General features: G+C 44.8%; 2 protein-coding genes across 5 annotated transcripts in view; both read right to left on the reverse strand.

The window, feature by feature from the left end:
* tamm41 (TAM41 mitochondrial translocator assembly and maintenance homolog) overlaps positions 1-3,993 on the reverse strand; it is an 8,975-nt gene extending 4,982 nt beyond the window's left edge. Inside the window, exons 1-2 of the mRNA XM_029692826.1 lie at positions 3,582-3,993; positions 2,062-2,244 (exon numbers count right to left, since the gene is read on the reverse strand). Of these exons, the coding sequence (XP_029548686.1) occupies positions 2,062-2,244; positions 3,582-3,719 (321 nt within the window). The 5' untranslated portion in view covers positions 3,720-3,993. The remainder of the gene's footprint in view (positions 1-2,061; positions 2,245-3,581) is intronic.
* A 10,639-nt stretch (positions 3,994-14,632) lies between these two features.
* pusl1 (pseudouridine synthase like 1) overlaps positions 14,633-24,807 on the reverse strand; it is a 52,852-nt gene continuing 42,677 nt past the window's right edge. For all 4 annotated transcript variants that reach the window (XM_029692830.1, XM_029692829.1, XM_029692827.1 and 1 more), the window contains 3 exons: positions 15,705-15,759; positions 15,384-15,546; positions 14,633-14,947 (listed from right to left, as the gene is read on the reverse strand). In XM_029692830.1, coding sequence (XP_029548690.1) covers positions 14,910-14,947; positions 15,384-15,546; positions 15,705-15,759 — 256 coding nt within the window. In that variant the 3' untranslated portion in view covers positions 14,633-14,909. The remainder of the gene's footprint in view (positions 14,948-15,383; positions 15,547-15,704; positions 15,760-24,807) is intronic.

Here is a 24,807-nt window from a genome sequence, read left to right on the forward strand (position 1 = left end):
GTGTCAAATTAATGAGAGAAACGGCGGTGGAAACACCTTTATGCGCATATATCGATCTAATAAACATACGAAGTTGTTGGATTCAGGCTATATGGGCGGCACTAGGACTCAGGAGACCATGCAGTTTATTAGGCTACAGATGAATAAGTGATGATTAACTTCACAGGGTGGTGAAAGTGCAAGGTGACGAGCTTGATGCTCCTTTATCAATAAATATCGAGGGTCTATTCTGGTGACTTGATGAACGAGGCTTGGCTACCGTTTGACAAAAAAAAAAAAAAAAAGTCTCTCTTTGGTCCAGATTGTCGTCATGCAGGCGATACCCGCCCTGTATCTGAGAACTGTTCTCATGGGCCCAGAGAGAGAGAGAGAGCACATGCCAAGACCACACTGGACACATTCGCTAAATAACGCAGAACTTTGTGACAAAACCCATCAGTAGGGTTGAAAATGCAATGTTAAACCCATTTAACTTGTTTTGTTGTTTTTATTCGGTACAATGGGTATTTAACCGCAGAAAGTTATATTTATGTGCACTACATCACGCACACATTTGAGCCGCAACAAGTCAATTTGATAAGAACATATTTATGGTGGGAAAATGGGCATATTGTTCTTCAGATTTTAGAATAGTTGCATGAAAATCAGTCGACAATTGTGTTATGGGTGTAAGATGGCACAGTGATCCCATCTGTTGGTAAATGTTAATTACTGCAACTCCAGTGTTTTTACCGGTGTGCTTGAAATACCCGGATGTATTGTAATGTACTGAACAAGACTGGTTACTCGCATCAACGCCTCCGTCTCGTCATTTAACATTCAAACAAATTGGATGGAAACTGAACATGTTATGAAGCAGCAAATGCCAAGTTGTGCCTCGTGTCAGTACAGTATGGACTCAGCTCAGCTGCTGAACTTAGAGGTGCCCAACACACGTGGGGGGAGATGTGAGAGATGATTGGTTGGTAGATTAGGACGATTAAGCCAATGCCTATCGCGCCGGAAGTTTCTCACATCTTTCTTATTGGTTAACAAATGCCAAGTTTGACCCACTGGTCCACCAGACTCTCTGTGCAGTTGGGTGGAAGTGAGTCCGGGAACAAGATATCATAAGGTGAATGCACCAATTTGTAAGTCGCTCTGGATAAGAGCGTCTGCTAAATGACATAAATGTAAATGTGACATATTGCAGTGACCCACCATGGGTGTCAAACTCATTCCATGGAGGGCTTAGTGTCTGCTGGTTTTAGTTTTTTTACTTTCAATTAAGATCTAGACAACCAGGTGAGGGGAGTTCCTTACTGAGACCTAGACAACCAGGTGAGGGGAGTTCCTTACTGAGACCTAGACAACCAGGTGAGGGGAGTTCCTTACTGAGACCTAGACAACCAGGTGAGGAGAGTTCCTTACTGAGACCTAGACAACCAGGTGAGGGGAGTTCCTTACTGAGACCTAGACAACCAGGTGAGGGGAGTTCCTTACTGAGACCTAGACAACCAGGTGAGGGGAGTTCCTTACTGAGACCTAGACAACCACTTGAGGGGAGTTCCTTACTGAGACCTAGACAACCAGGTGAGGGGAGTTCCTTACTGAGACCTAGACAACCAGGTGAGGGGAGTTCCTTACTGAGACCTAGACAACCAGGTGAGGGGAGTTCCTTACTGAGACCTAGACTACCAGGTGAGGGGAGTTCCTTACTGAGACCTAGACAACCAGGTGAGGGGAGTTCCTTACTGAGACCTAGACAACCAGGTGAGGGGAGTTCCTTACTGAGACCTAGACAACCAGGTGAGGGGAGTTCCTTACTGAGACCTAGACAACCAGGTGAGGGGAATTCCTTACTGAGACCTGGACAACCAGGTGAGGGGAGTTCCTTACTGAGACCTGGACAACCAGGTGAGGAGAGTTCCTTACTGAGACCTAGACAACCAGGTGAGGGGAGTTGAAGCTTGAAGCTCTCGACCTGCTCCACTGCAGCCTCGTCGATGTGGATGGGGGCCGTGCTCCACGATCAGCTCCTTGGTCTAACTGACGTTGAGGGAATACCTTAAAAACGCTTACCCTTCCATCCACAGGTACTAAGGTGTTGTAGTACACCCCAGCCCCATGTTCGTCCTGTATCCGGCTGATCTTTCTCGGACCCAGGAACTTTAATACAGAGTAGTGCTTTCTGTTCTGCATCAGGTTCATGGTATGCCAGGTGACTGGATCGTCTACAGCGAACACAAAATCCAGCATGTTTTTCTGGGACGGGGAGAAGAGATTATCTTGTCAGTTACATTCATTGATCAATGTCATGTTACACATTGTTGTATTTCAACAACCGCGGTATTGATATCTACACTACATGACCAAAAGTATGTGGACACCTGCTCGTCAAACATCTCATTCCAAAATCATTGGCATTAATATGGAGTTGGTCCCCCTCTTTGCTGCTATAACAGCCTCCAATCTTCTGGGAAGGTTTTCCACTAGATGTTGGAGCATTGTTGGGGGGACTTGCTTCCATTCAGCCACAAGGGCATTAGTGAGGTCGGACACTGATGTTGGGCGATTAGGCCTGGCTCACAGTCGGTGTTCAAATTCATACCAAAGCTGTTCGATGGGGTTGAGGTCAGGGCTCTGTTCAGGCCAGTCAAGTTCTTCCACACCAATCTCAACAAACCATTTATGTATGGGCCTCGCTTTTAGCACGGGGGAATTGTCATGCTGAAACAGGAAAGGGCCTTCCCCAAACTTTTGCCACAAAGTTAGAGGCACAGAACGGTCTAGAATGTGATTGTATGCTGTGGCGTTGATTTCCCTTCACTGGAACTAAAGGGCCCAAACCATGAAAAACAGCCCCAGACCATTACTATTCCTCCTCCACCAAACTTTACAGTTGGCACTATGCATCGGGGCAGGTAGCGATCTCCTGGCATCTGCCAAACCCAGATTCGTCCGTCGGACTCCAGTATGGTGAAGTGTGATTCATCACGCCAGAGAAGGCCTTTCCACTGCTCCAGAGTCCAATGGCGGCGAGCTTTACGCCACTCCAGCCGACGCTTGGCATTGTGGATGGTGATCTTAGCCTTGTAGTGAGTGTTGCAACTGAGGAAAGACGTGTTTCTACATTTACATGTTCTTTTACACACTACGCGGCTGAGCAGTTGTCGCTCCTAGACGCTGCCATTTCACAATAACAGCACTCTAGCAGAAATTGGACTTGTTTGTAAAGGTGGCATCCTATGACAGTCCCACATTGAAAGTCACAGAGCTCTTCAGTACGGGCCATTCTACTGCCAATGTTTGTCTATGGAGATTGCATGGCGGTGTGCTGGATTTTATACACCTGTCAGTAACGAGTGTGGCTGAAATAGCTAATTTGAAGAGGTGTCCACATACTTTTGTGTATATACACACACAAAACTATTATAAAAATATAATAGTGTATTTCTGCGCTCTTGCTAGTCGTGCATGTTGTCCTTTTACAAAGTTTGGCAAGAGAGCACCCTGGCTTCCTAGCCTACTGCCGAAGTCCGTATCATTTCGTCTAATGACATGCATATATACTAAATAAAATATTATGTCTCATGACTTACCCCCATTTGACCTTGGCTAGTTCCATTTTGTTTGAATACTCCAGATCCATAGGCAAATGCGAGACTGATGTCTTGAGGGAACTGTGACAATACTCTTCGGTAGAGCACGCTGGTGTTCTGCAAAGCCGGAAGAGTCATGCTTGCAAGGCGCTTTTCAGATAAATGGAACTACGACAAGACTGAGAATGACATTTCAGCCAACTTATCTAACCGGCCATGCAAAGTATATTCACCGGCTCTGCTATTTCTTATCTAATAATTACAAACACGACAAATGTGAAGCAGCAAACGGTCACATAAGGCTACGCAATAGCATGGCACAGGATTTGTCTTTGACCATGGTTCCTGACTTTAATACATAGCTAGATGTGCCAATATTATCAGCACTGTTGTTTTATAGATCAGCGTCTCGTCAGCAACACTAAGAAAGTACCTCCGGGTCACGGAATATCATGAAACGCTCTAAATAAAAGTCCCCCACACGTAATTGTAGAAAAGTGTCAAATACCTGAATTTATTCATGATGTGAAAAATAATTATCTAAACATTAACATTAATTAGTCATATGTGTTCATATTTAAGTGACATTTGGGTTTTAAAACATGTTCCAAGGTCAAATAAATGCCCCCGATGCTAATCACTGTGAATGAAATAGGTGCCAAAGTAAAAGTATTGTAGGGAAAACTCAGTAGGGTCTGTGTAGAATGGATATATGGTGCCATTTCATGGGGTGCTGAATAATACAGAGTATTGCTTGCCTTTTACTCCACCCAAATCATTGGGCACAATGTGAATCATAGTATATGGAATACAGGAAGGAGTAGGCAGGGATAGTAAGGTGGTGAGGAAGGAGGTGGTGAGGAAGGAGGTGGAAGGAGGTGGTGAGGAAGGAGGTGATGAGGAAGGAGGTGGTGAGGAAGGAGTAGGCAGGGATAGTAAGGTGGTGAGGAAGGAGGTGATGAGGAAGGAGGTGGTGAGGAAGGAGGTGGTGAGGAAGGAGTAGGCAGGGATAGTAAGGTGGTGAGGAAGGAGGTGGTGAGGTGGTGAGGAAGGAGGTGGTGAGGAAGGAGGTGGTGAGGTGGTGAGGAAGGAGGTGGTGAGGAAGGAGGTGGTGAAGAAGGAGGTGGTGAAGAAGGAGGTGGTGAAGAAGGAGGTGGTGAAGAAGGAGGTGGAAGGAGGTGATGAGGAAGGAGGTGATGAGGAAGGAGGTGGTGAGGAAGGAGGTGATGAGGAAGGAGGTGGTGAGGAAGGAGGTGGTGAGGAAGGAGGTGATGAGGAAGGAGGTGATGAGGAAGGAGGTGGTGAGGAAGGAGGTGGTGAGGAAGGAGGTGGTGAGGAAGGAGTAGTAGGAGTTAACTGTGTCTGTTGACTGGAAGGAGTGACGTTGTTGTCCGTGGTGACAGAGTTAACTGTGGAGTTGAAAAATGAACAGGCTCAAGAGATCTCATGTTTTGTTTCTATGACATAATATCAGTCAGTTAACATGACCTTAATGAATTATGAAACCTTTTAGTGCTTTTTTCATAAAATTAATTCTTCAAAATTCACAAAAAGTGATGTTAGCTGATGAAGAATATCTCATAGAACAAAAAGTATAAGATCTCCCAAGCCGGTGTTGACCACAGACCATAATAATCGGTGTTTATCCAAAAACGCCATTCATTTCCAGGCTTTGTCCAACGAACCACGGAGGAGTTGGTACCTATTACTATTTCTCTATACGTCTCAAGCAAACTGGAAACAAATTAAAACCGGGATAAGATCTGTAAGAAACAGGAAACCCTTTTAAGCATAGCACCGGTCATGTACATAACAGACAATTACATTAAAAACATATCCATTTCTCAATGTGCGCCACCTTATAATATTCTTTATTTTATATAAAGTAGTCATTTTATTCAGTTTAGAAAAATCTAAACTGAATAAAATGATGTAATTATAATTGTGTAACATAATTGTAACATTATGCACTATGTATGACTATGAAAAGCTACAACATTTTGGGGGGGGGGGGGATTTCGTTTTGTAAATATACCGTTTAACCGCACACTTTTATTTTGAAGGCAAAATCAGAAGAAAAAAACGGAAGTCTTAATGCTGCTGCCGTGACACTAATGTTTTTTAAGGTTCAAATGTTTCATATCAACAGTGCAGGACCTGTCCATGTGTTCACTGCCACGTGTGGCCCGGGAGAGAACAGTATTCAATCGCCACGTAAATTAAGAATGCAGTACATGTCAAGTAGTGTTAATCATAGCTGTGTGTGTGTGTGTGCGTGTGTGTGTGTGTGTGGCTGTGTGTGTGTGTGTGTGTGTGTGTGTTCTACGTAGATAAGGTACAGTACCAGTCAAAAGTTTGGACATACCTTTATACATTGTAGAATAATAGTGAAGACAACAAAACTATGAAATAACACATATGGAATCATGTAGTAACCAAAAATGTGTTAAACAAATCAAAATATATTTTATATTTGAGATTCTTCATTGTAGCCACTCTTTTCCTTCATGACAGCTTTGCACACTTGGCATTCTCTCAACCAGCTTCATGAGGTAGTCACCTGGAATGCATTTCAATTAACAGGTGTGCCTGTGGAATATCCTTCTAAATGTGTTTGAGCCAATCAGTTGTGTTGTGACAAGGTAGGGGTGGTATACAGAAGATAGCCCTATTTGATAAAATACCAAGTCCATATTATGGCAAGAACAGCGCAAATGGGCAAAGAGAAACGACAGTCCATCATTACTTTAAGACATTTCAAGAACTTTTAAAGTTTATTTTAGTGCAGTCGCAAAAACCATCAAGCACTATGATGAAACTGGTTCTCATGAGGACCACCACAGGAAAGGAAGACCCAGAGTTACCTCTGCTGCAGAGGATAAGTTCATTAGAGTTACCAGCCTCAGAAATTGCAGCCCAAAAAATCCTTCACATAGTTCAAGTAACAGTGGTGTGATGGTGCTTTGCTGGTGACACTGTCTGTAATCTATTTAGAATTCAAGGCCCTCTTAACCAGCATGGCTACCACAGCATTCTGCAGCGATACGCCATCCCATCTGGTTTGCGCTTAGTGGGACTGTCGTTTGTTTTTCAACAGGACAATGACCCAAAACACACCTCCAGGCTGCATAAGGGCTATTTCACCAAGAAGGAGAGTTATGGAGTGCTGCATCAGATGACCTGGCCTCCACAATCACTCGATCTCAACCCAATTGAGATGAGTTTGACCGCAGAGTGAAGAAAAAGCAGCCAATAAGTGCTCAGTATATGTGGGAACTCATTCAAGACTGTTGGAAAATGCCAAGATGTGAAAAGCTTTCATCAAGGCAAAGGTGGCTACTTTGAAGAATCTAAAATCAAACACATCATGGGCCGAGTTCCCTGCCATCCAGGAACTCTATACCAGGCGGTGTAAAGGAGAGGCCCTTAAAAATTGTCAGACTCCAGCCACCCAAGTCATAGACTGTTGTCTCTACTATCGCATGGCAAGTGGCACTGGAGCGTCAAGTCTAGGTCCAAAAGGCTCCTTAACAGCTTCTATCCCCAAGTGATAAGACTGCTGAACAGCTAATCAAATGGCTACCCGGACTATTTGCATTGACCCCCCCTTTTTTACGCTGCTGCTACTCACTGTTTATTATCTGTGCATAGTCACTTTACCCTTACCTACATGTACATACAGTATTACCTTAATTACCTCGACTAACCTGTACCCCCACACATTGACTTGGTACCATTAACCGTTCTGTACATGGTCTATTTATTGTTACTTTATTGTGTTGTTTTTTTTTTTACTTTAGTTTATTTTTTTATGTATTTTCTTTAGCAAATATTTTCTTACTTACATAAAAAAAAAAATATTGTTGGTTAAGGGCTTGTAAGAAAGCATTTCACGGTAAGGCCTAAACCTGTTGTATTCTGCGCATGTGGCAAATACAATTTGATTTGATTTATGAGTTTGTAGCGTTCGTGTTTTACAGACGATTTCCTGAAGATTTTCTTGTCCTGAACCTCTCATGTGTAGAAAAAGGACGCTTTTCACAAGTCCCATGTTATGGAATACGCACAAACTATTATATAGGCAGAAAGAGGGGATTGAGCTGCAGGCTGTACAAGAAACTGTAAGTCTCTAGCATCAACACACAGGGAGCGATTCAATATTCTAAATGATGTCACAGTGTGACGCATTGATGCGTCAATCGACTCTAGGGGATTCTTTCTCACGGATGAAAGATAAGGCCCATATATTTTGAAAGCCCTAATGCAAGCAATGATTATAGTCTACCACAGTATGAGTCATAATACCCATACATTTTTTTTTCATAAAATTAGTTTAGCTTTCTTTGGCTTTCATAAACCAACAGTTTAGCTTGCTAGATAACTAACTTAGATGGTGAAGCTAGGGCTAGGCATTCTTGATAATGTATGTTTGTGTACAGTGGGAGAAAAAAGTATTTAGTCAGCCACCAATTGTGCAAGTTCTCCCACTTAAAAAGATGAGAGGCCTGTAATTTTCATCATAGGTACACTTCAACGATGACAGACAAAATGAGAAAAAAAAAATCCAGAAAAATCACATTGTAGGATTTTTTATGAATTTATTTGCAAATGATGGTGGAAAATAAGTATTTGGTCAATAACAAAAGTCTATCACAATACTTTGTTATATACCCTTCGTTGGCAATGACACAGGTCAAACGTTTTCTTTAAGTCTTCACAAGGTTTTCACACACTGTTGCTGGTATTTTGGCCCATTCCGCCATGCAGATCTCCTCTAGAGCAGTGATGTTTTGGGGCTGTCGCTGGGCAACACTGACTTTCAACTCCCTCCAAAGATTTTCTATGGGGTTGAGATCTGGAGACTGGCTAGGCCACTCCAGGACCTTGAAATGCTTCTTACGAAGCCACTCCTTGTTGCCCGGGCAGTGTGTTTGGGATCATTGTCATGCTGAAAGACCCAGCCATGTTTCATCTTCAATGCCCTTGTGATGGAAGGAGGTTTTCACTCAAAATCTCACGATACATGGCCCCATTCATTCTTTCCTTTACACGGATCAGTCGTCCTGGTCCCTTTGCAGAAAAAACAGCCACAAAGCATGATGTTTCCACCCCCATGCTTCACAGTAGGTATGGTGTTCTTTGGATGCAACTCAGCATTCTTTGTTCTCCAAACACGACGAGTTGAGTTTTTACCAAAAAGTTATATTTTGGTTTCATCTGACCATATGACATTCTCCCAATCCTCTTCTGGATCATCCAAATGCTCTCTAGCAAACTTCAGACGGGCCTGGACATGTACTGGCTTAAGCAGGGGGACACGTCTGGCACTGCAGGATTTGAGTCCCTGGCGGCGTAGTGTGTTACTGATGGTAGGCTTTGTTACTTTGGTCCCAGCTCTCTGCAGGTCATTCACTAGGTCCCCCCGTGTGGTTCTGGGATTTTTGCTCACCGTTCTTGTGATAATTTTGACCCCACGGGGTGAGATCTTGCATGGAGCCCCAGATCGAGGGAGATTATCAGTGGTCTTGTATGTCTTCCATTTCCTAATAATTGCTCCCACAGTTGATTTCTTCAAACCAAGCTGCTTATGTCACGAGCTGGCTCAAGAAAGCAGGAGAGGTAGAGTCAGGCGCAGGAGACAGAGAATTCTTGACCACACTTCTTTATTCCAGAAAATAGATGTGGTCGCCAAAAAATAGGGACGCAGCCCTTAAATACTTCTGCGGTGGTGAACACAAAGAAACCAACCACAGGCAGAGGAAAACCAGCACACGTTCCTCAAGCACACAAAACGGGCAAGAAACATAATCACGCACAAACACAGACATCCTACGCTAAACTAAATAACCCCCCCCCCACTAATAACTAACCCAAAACAGGTGCGTGCCTACCTAGACCTAACCAACAGAAAGTGAAACAAAAAAGGATCGATGGCAGCTAGTAGGCCGGCGACGACGACCGCCGAGCTCCGCCCGGCCGAGGAGGGGCGCCACCATCCGTCGGTGTCGTGACAGCTTACCTATTGCAGATTCAGTCTTCCCAGCCTGGTGCAGGTCTACAATTTTGTTTCTGGTGTCCTTTGACAGCTCTTTGGTCTTGGCCATAGTGGAGTTTGAAGTGTGACTGTTTGAGGTTGTGGACAGGTGTCTTTATACTGATAACAAGTTCAAACAGGTGCCATTAATACAGGTAACGAGTGGAGGACCGAGGAGCCTCTTAAAGAAGAAGTTACAGGTCTGTGAGAGACAGAAATCTTGCTTGTTTGTAGGTGACCAAATACTTATTTTCCACCATCATTTGCAAATAAATTCATAAAAAATCCTACAATGTGATTTTCTGGATTTTATTTCTCATTTTGTCTGTCATAGCTGACGTGTACCTATGATGAAACTTACAGGCCTCTCTCATCTTTTTTAAGTGGGAGAACTTGCACAATTGGTGGCTGACTAAATACTTTTTTCCCCCACTGTATGTGGATGAGGGGTGGGTAGCCTCCTTCAAGTACTACTTGACTTGTAGCTACCCTAGCTAGCTGTATTATTTTGGTCTGGCGTTTTGAGAGGTTAACTTTACTGCTGGAAGACATTGATCTGTTAGCTGGTACCCTCTGGACAGCAGATATTTTGTTTAGCTAGTAGACAAGGTTATGTCGTCGTGAACTTGTTGACTGATGCCATGGCTGCAGCTAAGAAGATGGGAGCAGCAGCGGACCAGAAGACTGCAGCCAAGGCAGCACTGGTCCACATCTGCCCTGTCTGTCGGATGAGTAGTATTGGTTGGTACTGTATGTGGCTTTAGGTTCCTCTCTATGTAGGCTATTGTACTGGCCTGTATGGTACAGTCTTTCATGTGTGTAGTAGTTTGTATTGTATTGCTTAGTTTATAATTTGTGTCAGTTTTGAATTTTAATCTAAGCTGCAGATTGTTAACTTCCTCCATGTTGTCCTTGACCTTTATAGACGCAGATCTGAAGACATTCAAGCAGCACTTTGAGAGCATGCATCCCAAGTCTCCAATGGTCCCAGTACTGGTTGATGTACAAACCTAAGTGACCACACAGTCTCCAATGGTCCCAGTACTAGTTGATGTGCAGACCTAAGTGACCACAAACACACTCAAATGGGCCTACAGCTGGGGTAAGATTCTTCCATCATTCCAGTAGACAGTGTAAACCCCCATGTTGTCAACAAAATGCTGTCCTCTATGCGTGAGTTGTATTGTGTATGGCTCAATTTGTTAAAAAATGCTGTGATCGTATTTAATGTTGTGATTCACAGACACACCATGATCACAATTTGAATGCTACAACTGAGACGGAATGACATTGAGGGACACGGCGAGATCCCAAGTATGACTGGACATGGGCCGGATATTCGTGACAACAACCTAAAAGGGGTACAGAAGCACCCCATGTTATGTTTATTCCATGGCCAACCATCCTCTAGCTACCCTTAATTCCACACTGTCTTCTATGACCCAGGGTCCCTCAACTTTGAAACACTCTATCTTCTATGACCCATGGTCCCTCAACTTCAGACTCTTTGGAACTCTCCATCTTCTATGACCCAGGGTCCCTCAACTTCAGACTCTTTGGAACTCTCCATCTTCTATGACCCATCAACTTCAGACTCTTTGGAACGATCCATCTTCTATGACCCATCAACTTCAGACTCTTTGGAACGATCCATCTTCTATGACCCATCAACTTCAGACTCTTTGGAACACTCCATCTTCTATGACCCATGGTCCCTCAACTTCAGACTCTTTGGAACTCTCCATCTTCTATGACCCATGGTCCCTCAACTTCAGACTCTTTGGAACGATCCATCTTCTATGACCCGTGGTCCCTCAACTTCAGACTCTTTGGAACGATCCATCTTCTATGACCCGTGGTCCCTCAACTTCAGACTCTTTGGAACGATCCATCTTCTATGACCCGTGGTCCCTCAACTTCAGACTCTTTGGAACTCTCCATCTTCTATGACCCATCAACTTCAGACTCTTTGGAACGATCCATCTGCTATGACCCATCAACTTCAGACTCTTTGGAACGATCCATCTTCTATGACCCGTGGTCCCTCAACTTCACTCTTTGGAACGATCCATCTTCTATGACCCATGGTCCCTCAACTTCAGACTCTTTGGAACGATCCATCTTCTATGACCCAGGGTCCCTCAACTTCAGACTCTTTGGAACGATCCATCTTATCTCTATAAACCCACCCTACCTTCACCCATGTTCCCTATGCTGCTTCCTTCACTTGTTCTTCTCCCGATGTGTGAACATCTAGACTCAGTAACTGTTCTTCTCCCGATGTGATAACATCTAGACTTTAAAAGTGTTGTGGTGTACTGTTTTTGCTACCTCTTCTTCACCTGTGTAGTGCTGTTCTCCTCCTGTTTGTTCTGGGGTTCAGACTGAATGCAGTGGCAAATGTGCTGCTCACAACTAACACGTTGACTAGAAGGGTGTTGATATAGCTGTGTTTAGACATGGTTTCCTTGTTTTGAGTCTGTTACGAGTGTTATTCATTGTGATGGCGTTTACCTCGTATTTTACATTAAACATAATTTACACATCGTTGTTTCTCCATTCTGCTGGAGTTGATCTAGTATTTTATATTAAACCAAATTTACACATAAACTACAGCAGAATGGAGAAACAATTATCTAGTATTTTATATTGTTCCAGGTTAGTAATCATAGTTACTATGGTGATCTATGTTCCAGGTTGTTAATCATAGTTACCATGGTGATCTGTGTCCCAGGTTAGTAATGATAGTTACTATGGTGATCTATGTTCCAGGTTGTTAATCATAGTTACCATGGTGATCTGTGTCCCAGGTTAGTAATCATAGTTACTATGGTGATCTGTGTCCCAGGTTAGTAATCATAGTTACTATGGTGATCTGTGTCCCAGGTTAGTAATCATAGTTACTATGGTGATCTGTGTCCCAGGTTAGTAATCATAGTTACTATGGTGATCTGTGTCCCAGGTTAGTAATCATAGTTACTATGGTGATCTGTGTCCCAGGTTAGTAATCATAGTTACCATGGTGATCTATGTTCCAGGTTGTTAATCATAGTTAGCATGGTGATCTGTGTCCCAGGTTAGTAATCATAGTTACTATGGTGATCTATGTTCCAGGTTGTTAATCATAGTTACCATGGTGATCTGTGTCCCAGGTTTGAGGCATTGATGAATAAATAATTTAATCTTTACTTCAAGTCAGATATTTATGTTATGTATGAAAGGCATATGTATGCATTGTCGACCATTTTGATTTGTCTAAAACAATGTGATTGTTGGAGTTCAGGTGTTTGACGTAATTAATGGGTGACTAGGTGCATTCTTGTTAAATAAATATGCTTATTCATTCATGATTATGGATACATTCTGCAATGACTTAATCTGTCTTTGAGTCTGCAACAGAACATGTCGACAAGTTAGTTCTGAATTGCTTTATTTTATTTCACCTTTATTTAACCAGGTAGGCCAGTTGAGAACAAGTTCTCGTTTACAACTGCGACCTTTAATACAGCAGTGCATTCTGACACCATAAATTTAAATACATATCACCTGGTTCATATCACCTGGTCCATATCACCTGGTCCATATCACCTGGTTCATATCACCTGGTTCATATCACCTGGCTCATATCACCTGGTCCATATCACCTGGTTCATATCACCTGGTTCATATCACCTGGTCCATATCACCTGGTCCACATCACCTGGTCCACATCACCTGGTCCACATCACCTGGTCCACATCACCTGGTTCATATCACCTGGTCCATATCACCTGGTTCATATCCCCTGGTTCATATCCCCTGGTCCATATCCCCTGGTCCATATCACCTGGTTCATATCACCTGGTCCATATCACCTGGTCCATATCACCTGGTCCATATAGTAATGTGAACCAGGTCAGTATGGGTATGTTGCTAATATCATTTAGGTATGTAGCTAGCTAGCTAGATCACTTCTTTGTAAAAAAAAAAACTAGCCTAGTATTCATGCACATTGTAAATATCTGACTGCAACGAGGACAGTATTCTATACAAGACACTGTGACCAAATGCATGAATACGATAACATGAGTTAAATAAAACATGGAACAGTAAATTAAAATGTTCAACATATCTTTTGTTTTGGATCAAGGTAGCTAGCTAGCTGACAGATGACGTGCAGAAGCTTGCAGGGATTTGTAGTTTAAACTCAGTTTTTCACAATTCCTGACATTTAATCCTAGTAAAAATTCCCTGTTTTAGGTCAGTTAGGATGACCACTTTTTATTTTAAGAATGTGAAACGTCAGAATAATAGAGAGAATTATTTATTTCAGCTTTTATTTCTTTCATCACATTCCCAGTGGGTCAGAAGTTTACATACACTCATTTAGTATTTGGTATCATTGCCTTTAAATTGTTTAACTTGGGTCAAACTTTTCGGGTAGCCTTCTACAAACTTCCCACAATAAGTTGGGTGAATTTTGGCCCATTCCTCCTGACAGAGCTGGTGTAACTGAGTCAGGTTGATGTCATGGCTTTAGAAGCTTCTGACAGGCTAACTGACATCATAAGTGAAATAATCTGTCCGTAAACAATTGTTGGAAAAATTCCTTGTGTCATGCACAAAGTAGACGTCCTAACCGACTTGCCGAAACTAGAGTTTGTTAACAAGAAATTTGTGGAGTGGTTGAAAAATGTGTTTTGACTCCAACCTAAGTGTATGTAAACTTCCGAATTCAACTGTATATACAATTAGTAGGCTACATACTGTAGTATACATGAAATAAAGGTTTGTATACCCAACAAAACATTCAAGCAATACCAGGATGTCCCCTATGTGTTTCCCACAGGTCCCCGGACCAGAGTTTGAGAGACATTATACTATGGTCCACTCCCAAACGGACCCTTAGACCTTACCACTTATGCACTTGTGGAGATCTGAGAGGATTTGAGGAACTCTCCTCACCTGGTTGTCTAGGTCTCAGTAAGGAACTCTCCTCACCTGGTTGTCTAGGTCTCAGTAAGGAACTCCCCTCACCTGGTTGTCTAGGTCTCAGTAAGGAACTCCCCTCACCTGGTTGTCTAGGTCTCAGTAAGGAACTCCCCTCACCTGGGTGTCTAGGTGTTAGAAAACTAAAACCTGCAGACACTAGACCCTCCATGGTTTTAGTTTGACACCCCTGACCTAGCCTATCAGAGGGGCAAATTGGAGGTATTAGTAAATTGCTTTTCAAATCCTCTCAGATCTCCACAAATGCGTAGGGCGTAACGTCTAGGGGTCCATTTGGAATTGGGCCTAGGTCATTAAAACCACAGTCAACTCAGTGAATCCTCCTGAGTGCAAAGCTGCAGGTCTGTGGAAGACAAAAACAATAGATGTCAGAAAGGGAAAAATGGTGCCCTAAAATAATTTCTCTAGAAAAGGTCAAATAGAAAACAAGGTATATTGTGTGAACTGTATCTGAACATTTTTACTTGCCATCAAAGTCCTTGCTTCCTCTGTCATTGTTTTCTCAATTCCTCACAGCTCATCTGAGGGAGTAATTGAGGAAACAAGGATGGAGGAAACATGGGGAGAATCTCAATTGCACTTCCTTGATTCCTCAAGTCTTCTCACCTCCTTCTCATTGGCTCCCCTTTGACCTACCCCTCTGACCTTCTAATCCAATGGGTTTTGAGAAGGAGGTGAGGAGAGAGAGAGAATGCCAGGAATCAAGGGAAGTGTAATTGATTTTTGACGGCTACTAATAAAGTTTTCAGACACACACTGGGAAGTTAGGAGAGTCTCACCTGACCGGTGGTACTCTACCCTGGTGAGGAAGAGTCCTTCTGGGGGTGATGTGAGGTTGTGTGGATAGGCCTGAGAGTCCTGGGCCTCCAGTAATTCCTTCACCCCAGAGACAGACATCTGTCCCTGGCCAACTGCCACCAGAGCCCCTGTCATCCTACGCACCTTTAACAAAGCAGAGAAGTAACACCGTCTGGGTTCACGTGCACCACTGACGCATAGTAATCATGGTTTTTATTCCCACGGTAACGGCACCACTAATATTCACCAACAGATGGCGATCAGCACTCACTGGCTGGCGGTGACGCTGGAATACACCGTACCTGTTTGTAGAGGAAGGATCTGCTTTTGAAGGTAAGCTCCCAGAACTGAATATCCCTGCAAGAGGACAACAGACATTTAAAAATATTGCAGAGAGAGACAGTAAAACAACACCAGTAATGGCATCGTTGTACCACAAGCCTAGAGGTGTGGTAACTGCTGTATTGAGACATTGTGTTCAACATCACAGCAACAATGTCTACCTCTGGACTGATTGTCAGGTATAATACTGTATCTAATCGGATGGTCACAAGGAAACAGGCTCCTAGTAATGGCTAAAGTGGGGTTAGTCTAATTACCTACTTCAGTGGTACTCCAGTGTTAGTCTGCAGGGAGAGAAATATGGTGTGTGTGTGTGTGAGCGAGCGAGCATTTAGTAATGGTGCCCATTCATTCATTATCTGATTTGCTTCCCGCTTGACCTGAATGCCAAGCGTCACGTCTGGAAGAAACCTGGCACCATCCCTACGGTGAAGCATGGTGGTGGCAGCATCATGCTGTGGGGATGTTTTTATGCGGCAGGGACTGGGAGACTAGTCAGGATTGAGGGAAAGATAAATGGAGCAAAGTACAGAGAGATCCTTGATGAAAACCTGCTCCAGAGTGCTCAGGACCTCAGACTGGGGCGAAGGTTTACCTTCCAACAGAACAACAACCCTAAGCACATAGCCAAGACAACGCAGGAGTGGCTTCGAGACAAGTCTCTGAATGTCCTTGAGTGGCCCAGCCAGAGCCCGGACTTGAACCTGATCGAACATCTCTGGAGAGACCTGAAAATAACTGTGCAGCAACACTTCCCATCCAACCTGACAGAGGATGAAAGAATCTGCAGAGAAGAATAGGAGAAACTCCCCAAATACAGGTGTGCCAAGCTTGTAGCGACATACCCAAGAAGACTCTAGGCTGTAATCTCTGCCAAAGGTGCTTCAACAAAGTACTGAGTAAAGGGTCTGAATACTTATGTGATATTTCCATTAAAAAAAAATTCATATTAATTTGCACACATTTCTAAAAACAATGTGTTTGCGTTGTCATTATGGGGTATTGTGTGTAGATTGATGAGGGGGAAACTATTTAATCAATTTCAGAATAAGGCTGTAACGTAACAAAATGTGGAAAAAGTCAAGGGGTCTGAATACTTTCAGAATGTGCTGTATCTGATCTGATGTTCACAAGGATACAGGCTCCTAGTAATGGCTAAATAGGTGGGTTTAGACTAATTACCTATTTCAGTGGTATTCCAGTCTTAATCCGCAGGGAGAGAAATATGGTGTGTGTGTGTGTGTGAGCATTTAGTAAATGGTGCCCATTCATTCATTATCTGATTTGCTTCCCGCTCGTTGCTGTGAGTCAATGTTTTTGACGTAGTATAAACGTCAGCAGCCAGCATCCTCTGTGTGTGTGTGTGTGTGTGTGTGTGTGTGTGTGAACTTCTGCTCTGCTGCCATCTCTCCCTGCAGACTGAAAGGAACACTGTGTCAAATGTAGAATACATAGTGCTGGGAGAATCTCCCGCCATATTGCTCCTAGGGCAGGGAAATGCCAGGGCCCTCACAATGCCATATTATCACGATACTTAGGTGCTGATGTATTGCGATACAATACTGTACTTTTATTGTGATTCGATGTTTCAAATATATAGCTCATGAGAAAATCGTCCCTTCCTGTTTAAAAAGAAGATGGAGAATAAGCGATGAAAGAGAGATACTGGAGGTACAGCCGACGACCTCACAATAAATAACGCGATATATCGTCAAAACTATTTACGATTTATCGTCAAAAATAATACCCCGATATGCAACTGTATCGATTTATTTTTTTCTCTTCTTCTTCTTCTCCCCACATCACTAATTACTCATTGGCTTAATCGTCCTAAACTACCAACCAATCATCTCCCCCCACGTGTGTTGGGCAGCTCTAAGTTCAGCAGCTGAGCTGAGTCCATACTGCACTGACACGAGGCACAACAGGCAGTTGCTGCTTCATTGTGATTTAAAATAATGTTACTACAGTAGTTAGCTAGCTACCTTTTTTCTTTTTTGAAGGATCCTTTGTATTTAGTGTTGCACAAGCTGGTTAGCTTCTCTTTATTATGAAGTGGCTGGCTCTGGCTTAGAGAGATAATGGAGTGTTGGTGTACATTATCAAACGTCAGAAATACCTCTCCTTCAACCACTAAACTACTTAGCTAGATGTACAATTGCGGGACTAAGACCTCTTCGGGGAAAAAGGTCAAAATTAATTAACATATTTCTTGAATTATTCAGAAAAGAAAATGAAGGGTGAAGTGTTGTTGTTGTTGCTAGGTAACAGGCTGAGATTCATGGGAAGACGCTGCCAAGGGAACCGATTGGCTAAAATTAACTACTTTACTCAGTTGATCACCATTGCCCTTGATTCTAAGCAATGTTGTGCTGCTATTTTTATTGACTTGGCCAAAGCTTTTGATACGGTAGACCAGATATTCCCAAACTGGGGTATACCTGGTCCCCCCAGGGGTACGCGCTATGCCGCCAAATAAAAATGTGATTCACATTTGAAATAAAAAAAATAAAAAATTCTTAACATTTTCAAACAGTCCATATATATTTTCTAACGGGGTGGCAGGTAGTCTAGTGGTTAGAGGGGAGGCAGGTAGCCTAGTGGTTAGAGGGGAGGCAGGTAGCCTAGTGGTTAGAGGGGAGGCAGGTAGCCTAGTGGTTAGAGGGGCGGCAGGTAGTCTAGTGGTTAGAGGGGAGGCAGGTAGCCTAGTGGTTAGAGGGGAGGCAGGTAGCCTAGTGGTTAGAGGGGAGGCAGGTAGCCTAGCGGTTAGAGGGGTGGCAGGTAGCCTAGTGGTTAGAGGGGTGGCAGGTAGCCTAGTGGTTAGAGGGGCGGCAGGTAGCCTAGTGGTTAGAGGGGAGGCAGGTAGCCTAGTGGTTAGAGGGGCGGCAGGTAGCCTAGTGGTTAGAGGGGCGGCAGGTAGCCTAGTGGTTAGAGGGGCGGCAGGTAGCCTAGTGGTTAAAGGGGAGGCAGGTAGCCTAGTGGTTAGAGGGGAGGCAGGTAGCCTAGTGGTTAGAGGGGCGGCAGGTAGCCTAGTGGTTAGAGGGGCGGCAGGTAGTCTAGTGGTTAGAGGGGAGGCAGGTAGCCTAGTGGTTAGAGGGGAGGCAGGTAGCCTAGTGGTTAGAGGGGCGGCAGGTAGCCTAGTGGTTAGAGGGGCGGCAGGTAGCCTAGTGGTTAGAGGGGAGGCAGGTAGTCTAGTGGTTAGAGGGGAGGCAGGTAGCCTAGTGGTTAGAGGGGAGGCAGGTAGCCTAGTGGTTAGAGGGGAGGCAGGTAGCCTAGTGGTTAGAGGGGAGGCAGGTAGCCTAGTGGTTAGAGGGGAGGCAGGTAGCCTAGTGGTTAGAGGGGCGGCAGGTAGCCTAGTGGTTAGAGGGGCGGCAGGTAGCCTAGTGGTTAGAGGGGCGGCAGGTAGCCTAGTGGTTAGAGGGGAGGCAGGTAGTCTAGTGGTTAGAAGGGCGGCAGGTAGCCTAGTGGTTAGAGGGGAGGCAGGTAGCCTAGTGGTTAGAAGGGCGGCAGGTAGCCTGGCGGTTAGAGGGGAGGCAGGTAGCATGGCGGTTAGAGGGGCGTCGGGTAGCCTAGCGGTTAGAGGGGCGGCAGGTAGCCTAGCGGTTAGAGGGGCGGCAGGTAGCCTGGCGGTTAGAGGGGAGGCAGGTAGTGGGTAGAGGGGCGGCAGGTAGCCTAGTGGTTAGAGGGGAGGCAGGTAGCCTAGTGGTTAGAGGGGTGGCAGGTAGCCTAGTGGTTAGAGGGGAGGCAGGTAGTCTAGTGGTTAGAGGGGCGGCAGGTAGTCTAGTGGTTAGAGGGGCGGCAGGTAGCCTAGTGGTTAGAGGGGCGGCAGGTAGCCTAGTGGTTAGAGGTGAGGCAGGTAGCCTAGTGGTTAGAGGGGAGGCAGGTAGCCTAGTGGTTAGAGGGGCGGCAGGTAGCCTAGTGGTTAGAGGGGCGGCAGGTAGCCTAGTGGTTAGAGGGGAGGCAGGTAGCCTAGTGGTTAGAGGGGAGGCAGGTAGTCTAGTGGTTAGAGGGGAGGCAGTGATCCTGGCGGTTAGAGGGGAGGCAGGTAGTCTAGCGGTTAGAGGGGAGGCAGGTAGCCTAGTGGTTAGAGGGGCGGCAGGTAGTCTAGTGGTTAGAGGGGAGGCAGGTAGCCTGGCGGTTAGAGGGGAGGCAGGTAGCCTGGCGGTTAGAGGAGAGGCAGGTAGCCTAGCGGTTAGAGGGGAGGCAGGTAGCCTGGTGGTTAGAGGGGCGGCAGGTAGCCTAGTGGTTAGAGGGGCGGCAGGTAGCCTAGTGGTTAGAGGGGAGGCAGGTAGCCTAGTGGTTAGAGGGTTGGCAGGTAACCTAGTGGGTAGAGGGGAGGCAGGTAGCCTGGCGGTTAGAGGGGCGGCAGGTAGCCTAGTGGTTAGAGGGGAGGCAGGTAGCCTGGCGGTTAGAGGGGAGGCAGGTAGCCTGGCGGTTAGAGGGGTGGCAGGTAGCCTAGTGGTTAGAGGGGAGGCAGGTAGCCTAGCGGTTAGAGGGGCGGCAGGTAGCCTAGCGGTTAGAGGGGAGGCAGGTAGCCTGGCGGTTAGAGGGGAGGCAGGTAGCCTGGCGGTTAGAGGGGAGGCAGGTAGCCTGGCGGTTAGAGGGGAGGCAGGTAGCCTGGCGGTTAGAGGGGAGGCAGGTAGCCTGGCGGTTAGAGGGGCGGCAGGTAGCCTAGTGGTTAGAGCGTTGGGTCAGTAACCAAAAGGTTGCTAGATCGAATCCCTGAGCTGACAAGGTAAAAACCTGTCGTTCTGCCCCTGAACAAGGCAGTTAAATACAGGTAGCCTAGTCAAATAATCTCTCACGGGAATTCCACTGTTATCTAGCTGCTGCTCATTCCGTTTGCTGGAAAATTGATAAATGGTTAAAAAAAGTAAGGCCCGCGTCCATAGAGACACATACCAGCTCTACTGGTAGTACTGCTGCTACCAGCAGTACTACACCTGCAGCTGTCGACGACACAAGTTGTTCTGCTTCCACGAGCACATCCAATGCCAGCATCAGTAATTCTACATTTATTGTTAGCCCAGCTAGCATGGACACTGACTGTTGTGAATCTGATGCAGCCGAAGAGCTACTGCCCCCTTACCCGGGAAAGCACCGAACAGACAGGGACGCTGGACCATCGAAGAGGCGCAAATATGATGAGAACGACATTGATTTGGGGTTCACTTATATTGGGAGTAGTGCCTTTCCTCAGCCACAGTGTGTTATATGAAACTATCTCACAACTCGATAAAACCTTCACTCTTGCACAGACATTTAGAAGCAAAACATGCCAATTTGAAAAAAAGCCATGGGAGTTTTTTTGAGAGAGAATAAAGACGACTTTTGAGTAGTAAGACATGTATAAAAGCAACAGATACCATTAATAACAAGGGGCTAGAAGAGTCTTATATGGCGAGCTACCGAGTGGCTAGGACAGGCAAGCTCCATACTATTGTGGAGGACTTAATTCTTCCTGCTGCCGCGGATATGGCTGGGACAATGCTGGGGGAAAAGGCCCAAAAACTATACAGACAATGCCTTCATCAAACAACACTGTTTCACGACACATCATTGACCTGGCAAGAGATGTTTTGAAACAATTACTGCTTCGCATACAAGCCAGTGAATTCTATGTGTTACAGCTGGATGAGTCAATAGACGTGGCGGGCCTGGCACAGCTCCTGGTATATGTCCGTTACGTTTATGGGGGGTCAATTAAGGAAGACATCCTCTTCTGCAAACCACTGGAAACCAGGACAACAGGAGATTATATTTTTTAAGTACTGGACAGCTTTGTGATATCAAATGGACTTTTGTGGTAAAGATGTGTTGGTATCTGTACTGATGGCGCAAAAGCTGGAGGTTGAATGTTTGAAGGGGTACGGGACTATAAAAGTTTGGGAACCACTGGAATAGGGAATAGAATAGGGGATGGAATAGGGGATAGGGGATAGGGGATACAATAGGGGATAGGGAATAGAATAGGGGATAGGGAATAGAATAGGGGATGGAATAGGGGATAGGGAATAGAATAGGGGATGGAATAGAATAGGGGATAGGGAATAGAATAGGGGATAGGGAATAGAACAGGGGATGGAATAGGGGATAGGGAATAGAATAGGGGATGGAATAGGGAATAGGGATGGAATAAGGGATAGAATAGGGGATAGGGAATAGAATAGGGGATAGGGAATAGAATAGGGGATGGAATAGGGGATAGGGATGGAATAAGGGATAGAATAGGGGATAGGGAATAGAATAGGGGATAGGGAATAGAATAGGGTATGGAATAGGGGATAGGGAATATAATAGGGTATGGAATAGGGGATAGGGAATAGAATAGGGGATGGAATAGGGGATAGGGAATAGAATAGGGTATGGAATAGGGAATAGGGATGGAATAAGGGATAGAATAGGGGATAGGGAATAGAATAGGGGATAGGGAATAGAATAGGGGATGGAATAGGGGATAGGGAATAGGGATGGAATAAGGGATAGAATAGGGGATAGGGAATAGAATAGGGGATAGGGAATAGGGGATAGGGAATAGAATAGGGGATAGGGAATAGGGGATAGGGAATAGAATAGGGGATGGAATAGGGGATAGGGAATAGAATAGGGGATAGAATAGGGGATAGGGAATAGGGATGGAATAAGGGATAGAATAGGGAATAGGGGATAGGGAATAGAATAGGGAATAGAATAGGGGATGGAATAGAGAATAGGGAATAGAATAGGGGATGGAATAGAGAATAGGGAATAGAATAGGGGATGGAATTGGGGATAGAATAGGGGATAGAATAGGGGATAGAATAGGGGATAGAATAGGGAATAGGGAATAGGGAGTCATTCTAGGTGCTACACTGTGAGAACTGGGTCACATGTAAATGAATGTCAATGCTGCTGTGCTGTCTGATGATGACATGTAAGGGGTTAGTGGTTAGGTTTATGGTCTGGGTTAAGGTTAATGTTAGGGTTAAAGGTTAGAGAAAATAGGATTTTCAATGGAAATTAATTTTGGGTCCCTAAGAGGACAGAAGAGCATAATGTGTGTGTGTGTGTGTGTGTGTTATTACATGTTGACGTTGGCAAATTGAAAACTGACAAATTGAATGGGAACAGGGATACAATTTAGAGTAGGTTTTATGTCAAAACTATTTCTCAATATTACAAGAACAGAATTAAGAACATAAAGCATCTGTTTCACATGCAGGATTAGACTGGTCTGGGTGTTCATGTCTGTGTCTGAGTTTGTGTTACTGTGGAAAGTGAACATAAAACAAAAAAATTCTACAACATCCGACGACACTATAGAACAGCAACAACATTCTAGAACAGCAACGACATTCTAGAACAGCAACAACATTCTAGAACAGCAACGACATTCTAGAACAGCAACGACATTCTAGAAGCTCTCCTCCTCTGGAACTCCTCTGGTCCGTGTGTAATCTCCTCCTGTCCTGTCCTGTCCTGTCCTGTCCTGTCCTGTCCTGTCTCTCCAGTGTTCTTCATACTCTCCTACCACTACTCTATATCATTGTACACCACCGTACTAAAAGTGTGTCGAAACCTTTGGGCTTATCAATAATTCACAAGCAGGCTTCCCCTGTTTCTTATTATAGGGACCTTTATGAAATACACTACATGGCCAAAAGTGTGTAAACACCCCTTCAAATGAGTGGATTCTGCTATTTCAGCCACACCCGTTGCTGATAGGCGTATAAAAACCGAGCACACAGTCAATACTTTAAAAAGAAAGTCAAAAAATGGTTTGATGTCTGCTGTGCCCATATGAATGTACCCTAGTGATGAGATAGATGTTCTTCTTCTTTGTTTTATTATCTCTCTGTCATACTGTGTTCAACCGTGTTGGATCTTGTTTCACGAGGACCACAATGGAAATAAGTCCCAGACTTTATTGTATGTTATCTTCAATGATTTTCGAAGTGGTAGGCCACACAAGCTCACAGAACAGGACCGCCGACTGTTGCATCACTCACTACCGAGTTCCAAACTGCCTCTGGAAGCAACGTCAGCACAAGAACTGTTCGTCAGGGAGTTTCATGGCCGATCAGTCGCACACAAGCCTAAGATCAAAGCGTCGGCTGGAGTGGTGTAAAGCTCGCCGCCATTGGTCTCTGGAGCAGTGGAAACGCATTCTCTGGGGTGATGAGTCATGCTTCACCATCTGGCAGTCCGACGTTACGAATCTACCTGCCCGAATGCATAGTGCCAACTGTAAAGTTTGGTGGAGGAGGAATAATAGTCTGGGGCTGTTTTTCATGGTTCGGGCTATGCCCCTTAGTTCCAGTGAAGGGAAATCTTAACGCTACAGTATACAATGACATTCTAGACGATTCTGTGCTTCCAACTTTATGGAACAGTTTGAGGAAGGCCCTTTCCTGTTTCAGCATGACAATTCCCCCATGCAAAAAACGAGGTACATACAGAAATAGTTTGTTGAAATCGGTGTGGAAGAACTTGACTGGCCTGAACAGAGCCCTGACCTCAACACCATCGAACAGCTTTGGTATGAATTTGAACACCGACTGTGAGCCAGGGCCTAATCACCCAACATCAGTGACCTCACTAACGCCCTTGTGGCTGAATGGAAGCAAGTCCCCACAGCAATGTTCCAACATCTAGTAGAAAGCCTTCCCAGAAGAGTGGAGGCTGTTATAGCAGCAAAGAGGGGGACCAACTCCATATTAATGCCCAATGACTTTGGAATGAGATGTTTGACGAGCAGGTGTCCACATACACTACATGGACAAATGTATGTACACAGAGCTCGGGTCGAGAGAAAATGAGCTATCTAGCTAAATGATATGTTGTACATGGTCCCTGACAAATAAACACATGCATATAAATATGACTGGTGTGACGACCCTCCCACTCTGTCTGCCGTATTCTCTCTCTTTGTTCTTGTTTCCTTATTAGGATGCCGGTGGGCGGAGTTGGGAGGGTCGTCAGCTACATGGGAAACACCTGGGCTCGGGTGTGTCCCAGGATAAAGGCACCTCTTCCACATTCATTGGAGAGACTCTCTCCATGCAGACACTTTGTTGTTTTTGG

The sequence above is a fragment of the Salmo trutta genome, chromosome 16, assembly GCF_901001165.1.
Source record: "Salmo trutta chromosome 16, fSalTru1.1, whole genome shotgun sequence".
NCBI lineage: Eukaryota > Metazoa > Chordata > Actinopteri > Salmoniformes > Salmonidae > Salmo > Salmo trutta.